This window comes from Cynoglossus semilaevis, chromosome 9 (assembly GCF_000523025.1).
Source record: "Cynoglossus semilaevis isolate Cse_v1.0 chromosome 9, Cse_v1.0, whole genome shotgun sequence".
Classification (NCBI taxonomy): Eukaryota; Metazoa; Chordata; class Actinopteri; order Pleuronectiformes; family Cynoglossidae; genus Cynoglossus; species Cynoglossus semilaevis.
The window spans coordinates 10,682,155-10,688,154 of NC_024315.1; the positions used below are offsets into that span (position 1 = coordinate 10,682,155).

Here is a 6,000-nt window from a genome sequence, read left to right on the forward strand (position 1 = left end):
GTGGTCAGAGGTGAAACTGGAAGACATCTGACATGACAACTGATCAAACACTGAGCAGTATTATGAATTTTGCATTTAGCTTTCTGACTCATGATGTGATTGAGTTCTGAGATCATTACTTTCAGGGAGCCTGACCACATTTTTCAGAATTGATTTGATTGGATGTTTCTTCCAGTGCAGCGTCTTCATGGTTTTTAAGGAGGTCATCTTGGAAATACAGTCAAAACCTACTGCGGTCAGTTGTCTTCAACAACCAATCAGGGATTTTTCAGGTTTGATATCAGATTTATTCCACCTCAAAGTGGATGGGTGGAGTACTTCTGAGTGGCCACCAGGACTAAAGAAGCACTTTTTAAATACAGATCTTATTTCTAACTGTGTGCCCCAAAAGCTATTTGCTAAACACTGGAGGAAATGAAGTTATAATATAAATTTAATTGTATTTAAATGTTTTTACTTTTTTTTGACAAAACGGCAAAAAAATAAAAATCAAAAAAATCAAAAAAAATCTGAAATTTGGATTTCTTTTTTTTAATTTATCGGTGATGCGTGCAAACAACCAGGATGGCTGCTTCTGTTTTCTTATTTATTTTACTGAAAGAGAAGAGAAAAAAGGAAGAAAGAAAAGAGGAAGGGTCCCGGGTCTCCTCGTGATCACATGAAAACACTTGTTTCTCTTCTCATTCTCTAATCCACCAGGGACTCACGCCCCATTTGGTTTCCATTAGCATAGCTCTGGTCGCTCTCCCCATCTCAAAGCCTGGACGCACAGCTGCACAAAGGACAGGGACCCCTGACTCTGGGCCTGCCAGTCGCTGAGTTCAAAAACTGACAGGCAGGATGGGATTTTCTCTGCAGGGAGTTCAGTTTCTGTTGACTGTAGTTTCTGGTTTGTCGGCTGAAGTCAGTGATTAATCATTGTTTATCTCTTGGCGTTCTGTGAGCCAAGCGAACTGTGTTTCAAGTCAGGTGCATGATGTAGAAAATCAAACAAGCAAAAATTTGCCTTTGCATGAGGTATGTGCCCCCCCCACACCACACCACACACCCCTCCCAAATTTCATGGCGTGCTGTGGCTGACTACAAAGGCTCTCTGTATTCAACGTGTTTTATTTGTCACCTGTTTTTAATATGGACATTGTGAAGTCCTGCTCCGTCAGACAAAGCCAGGGCCTGCTTTATGACACGCAAAGCTGCTGTGCCTCTTTTCCGACACACGTTTGCTGCACATTTCTGGCAGTAAACTGACAGCATTTCAGCAGCTAACTCATGGATGAGATAATATCTTGTGGGTGGAAGAGAGGACAAGATGCTCCCAGTGTTTTACAGTGACCCTTAGCAGAGACAAGTTTAAATCCAAAGCTGCTGCTGCTGCGGAGAAGAGGCGCACATATGTGCACAGATGTGCATTTCACACACGGGGTTTTCATTAAAGTCCCGGCTTTGCTTAACTCACCAAACAAGAAATGTGGTCTGTGGCCGTGTGTTGAACATGGTAAAGGTTTCAATTAAAGCAGGAGGAACAATACTGGCCCTGCGTCCAGCAGCTGTCTGGGTTGGCTCTCCACTGTAGCCTCGCTGCAGAGACCTCTGCAGGGCTGGAGGAAAACCTGGCATTTGGTGTTTCGGTGGTGTTTTCTGCGGCACATACTGCACGTCAACCGTACAAATGACAGGGTAGTGATAGAGTTGTATATGTTATTAGTGTAGGATAACCCTCATTTCTTTTGTTTTAAAGGATGTCTCTCTTTTTTTTTCTTCCGTTAAAGCCGCAGAGTGTTTTTCCTCAGTCGCTCCGTTTGTGAAAATTCCAAAAGTCCAGACGGAGGCTCTCCTTCTCCACTCCGTCTTTCCAACAATCCTCCAGTTCATTGTCCCCCTACAGTCTTTTAATTTAGAGTCCTCAGTCTAATGCTGACCATTTCCAACTCTCAGTGTTTATACAAATGGGTTGGGACAGGAACTGTAAGCCAAGCAAAACATCTACGAAACATCAGGCCTCAAGCTAAACAAGCTCTCGCGTTGACACACACACACACACACACACTTCAGCCAGATAAGGGATGAAAACGATGCGTTCTGAACGCCACTAGGTTACGCTGTCACCCAAAGAGGCAGGAGGGCAGTGGTCAAAGAATGCAGATTCTCGATGTTGTGTCGAGGTCTAATTAGGTTTTTTGTTTTTTTTTCATCCAAACTTTTCACTTTCACCCACGCACATCCTCTGTCCTGTTCCTCACTGCTGTCTTCTTTCACTCTAAGCCAAGGAGGAAACCTTAGTGAGACATTCATGCATTGCCTAACGCTGTGTGTCTGTCTAGGCCCCAGATAACACGGCCTCCTCCACTGGCCTGCTGTGACAACTATGTGCTAGTGCAGCGTTGGGATCTAGGCCCAAACTTGTCACTGACATAGTCCAGTCCAAACAAAGTTTAAATCAAGGCCAAACGTGACCTGGGGCCACATTAACCAGAGTCTCAAGTGTTGTTTACATGGGAATCATGAAAGCTTGTCTTTATGATTATGTCTTTCCTGGTTCGCACACACACACACTCACACACACACTCTCACATTTTGACCATTTTTATTTCCTGGCCATTGCGTAACAGATCTAACATTTCATTCTTGTGTAATTGTGACTTATTTGGAAGGAGCCACATCTCAATCTTCTCTCTTCCTAACCTTGCCTTACAGGTCCCAGAAGGAATGTGAAAAAAGTGAAAAAATAATCCAGAGAAATAGCAGGCGCGGTCTTCCCGTCACCCTCTCTCTCTCTCTCTCTCTCTCTCTCTCCCTCTCTCTCTCTCCTGTCAGTGCCTCCTCATTTGAAGGGTCTTGCTGCTTTAATGCTCCTTAATGCTGCTGCTGTCTGTTTAATGGGCCAGATATGAGAGGTGCTTCCAGACGGCGTAATAAGTCAGTGATTAGAGGGCTCCTTGTCACAGCGGCAGCCCCGCAGACAGTGGCACACTTTAATTGCGTATTAGATGCCCCTTAACTATCTTGTCAGCTGTCACGGCGCAGCTCGTAAACAGAAGAGGTGCGTTTGATAATTCCATTTGTTTGTTTCCGTCTGCTGCTCTTAGCGCCGCCGCACAGAGGTAATTAAAAAGGGCTTGTGTTGTGTGACATGATGGTGCTAAATCTGGAGACTCTCAATTAGTATCTGCACAGGTCCTTATGTGGAAACAGTTACATTAAAAAAAAAAGAAAAAAAGGTAGAATTCGAGCACTAATGTTGAGTATTAGTTATTGATGAGTTAAAAGGTAAAAAAAAATAGATGATGCTTTTTATTAGAAGGTTTTGTATTTAAATAGCAATTTTGATATATTTACTGATATTCATTAATATTTTTGAAAATATTCATCAGGTGTTATTTAAATTGCTAAGGATTCAATATCAACATTATTGTATTTATTGGAAAACAACATGATTTAATATGTATATTAAATCACAATAACTCAGTCAGTTATCATTTTATATGTATATGTATATATATCTATAAAGTGGGTATATAAAAGTAATTATAATAAATATAAATATTTATATTTATAAAAATTAGAAAAAAATTTAATCATATAATTTAGTGTTAACAAATTAAGGGACGGTCATATTCCCCTAAAAACAATGATAAAAATTTTAAATATTCCATTGCACATTTTTCTGTTTGCTATCATCAACTCTGCGTTGCATGTACTCCAACTGCCGCAGCTTATAAACCTTTCACAGTGAAAGGATTCTTGTACCTGGAGAGCTTAAAAAACGGTGTCAAAACTCCGGCTCCTGTCTGGTTCGCTGTCACACAGTGAGGCGGTGATGTTACCTGTGGTGTAATTCGGGGTCTAATCTGGGATAAACCCGTGCTCACTTTGACACCAAGTCACTAATCTGTGGTTCTAACACCTTGGCCTGTGTGTGTGTGTTGGAGGGGGGTCTGCTGTGATTCACGGTGCCTTTGTAGATAAGGAGAAATCCGTCTTTAAACGTATGGAATTACTGCACGTTGGTGTCATCTCCGTCCTCGAGCACCAGACAGAATGACACACGCTGTGTTAGCAGGGCCGGGATGAGGCAGTGAACTGTGTGACATATTTTATACATCTGTGCAGACATGGACCTCGACCTGTGAACGTTGGCATCCAGTCTGTGACAAAATGATCACAATAATTGCTAGATTACAGACGAAATGTAGAATACATTTTTCAGAGCGGTCTGTGATTTATTCTTGTCAAATGTTTTTGACGTCGACTAATACGGTAAATTCTCTACATTTCTGTAGATTTTTACTAACAGGATAAATGGCACAGATTAACAGCGATCATTCTGCTGAGTGCTGTAATTTTTAAGATTAAATTTCTTAATCTTAAAAAGCCTGAGAATTTAACATACTTAACATATACAGAAAAACTGAACTGAATAAAATCTCCAATAACTATTTTCCCCGAGTGTTAGCATTCAGTTTTTCTTTCCTGCTGCAGCTGGTTGTCTTCTTGCGAGTGTTTCGAAAAGGTCGCTTTTTATTTCTGTTTTGGAAATATTCCTTTTACTTCTTTCATTTTAAATTCTTAGATGTGATTGTTGTTTGTTGTTTTGTTACTGGTTTTCCAAATTAAATGTGCGTCGGTGTAAACTGATCTCTCCCTCATGGCAAAAAAATAAAAAATAAAAATCTTGTTTTAGTTTAATAATAACATGTTACAACATTAAATTACATTGTGCTGAATTCACCTCCAGATCTGCCCAGTGTCTGATTGGCCTTCATAGGGCAGGAGCCCACGCAGACCATTCTGGTTGTTGTTCCGAGTTGCCCTTGTCAAGACTGGACACTTAACCTCTCACTGCTAAAAGCTTTCCGGGGTCAGGCTCAGCGCAGCTCCAGTATTGAGTAATGGAGCTTCAGTCAAAACAAGTTAGATTTTTGTGTTCTCAGGGAGGGAAATCCTCCGTCGGCTCACATGGACTCTGGGAAATTACAGTACGAGAGGCAGATTCAAACACTGGATTGAAATAGAAGTTGGGAAATTTATGAGCCCAGAGTTGTTCTCTCTGGCAACGGCTGCAGCTGTGGATGTTTTAAATTAAATCCCTGTAACGTTATTAAAAAGCGGTAACGAAAAATCAAGTGTTTTATTATTTAAAATTAATTTTTGCAATGTAAAAAAAAACATTGTTTTATTATTAATGGAATTAATGAATTTTAATGGATTTTTTTTTCTCCATTCTGTTTTCTTCTAGGCAATTCGTTGCACACTGGTGAACTGCACGTGCGAGTGTTTTCAGCCGGGGAAGATCCAGTTGCGAACATGTGACCAGTGTAAACATGGCTGGGTCGCTCACGGTAAGACATTCTGAGCCTTTGGTTGATGGACACAGTGAATGGGACTCAAATGCAGTCTGGTCCTTGACCAAACTCCTGACCGTGATAAAGTCAGTCCTGGAAATCAAAAACCACCAGAGATGCACAAAAACCTAATGGTATCCAGATTTTTCCCGACAACAAAATGTTTAGAACCGTCTTTATTAGATACAGACGAGCTTCTCTGGGTGCGCGGTTGCACTTGCACTGAAATCTAAAGCGGTAAAAGGTCATGTGACATTTTGCGTCTGTTTTATTTCTGCTGATTTGAAAATGTTACCTGCGATAAACAACGCCGCTCGTGTACACAACTGCGAGGCTGATGGAGAAGAAAGAAAGAAAGAGACCACACCTTATGAGCTCTTCACACACAGGCATAAGAAAAATGAGGCAAGGCAAGAAAGTACAAAGAGAAGTGGGAGGGGGGAGATAAAAGAAAACACCTGTTTGGCTCCAGTCTGCACAAGAACCGGCCACGGACGCTTCAGAGGATCGCCCAGGACCCCATTGACTATTTTTTTTAATCTCTCCCTCTGAACTGTCAGCCTCCTGTCTCTCCTCTCGCTCACTTTTCATTTCATGTCGGCATTGGCAGGGACTCTGACAAGTAGTTCTTCATTTTTTATTATGTTCGTGTCTGGCT

General features: G+C 41.4%; 1 protein-coding gene across 2 annotated transcripts in view; it reads left to right on the forward strand.

Moving 5' to 3' along the window:
• The window catches only part of bnc2 (basonuclin zinc finger protein 2), a 146,952-nt gene that overhangs the window by 101,050 nt on the left and 39,902 nt on the right, over positions 1 to 6,000 (forward strand). For both annotated transcript variants that reach the window (XM_017035441.2, XM_008317174.3), the window contains exon 3: positions 5,237 to 5,339. In XM_017035441.2, the coding sequence (XP_016890930.1) occupies positions 5,237 to 5,339 (103 nt within the window). The remainder of the gene's footprint in view (positions 1 to 5,236; positions 5,340 to 6,000) is intronic.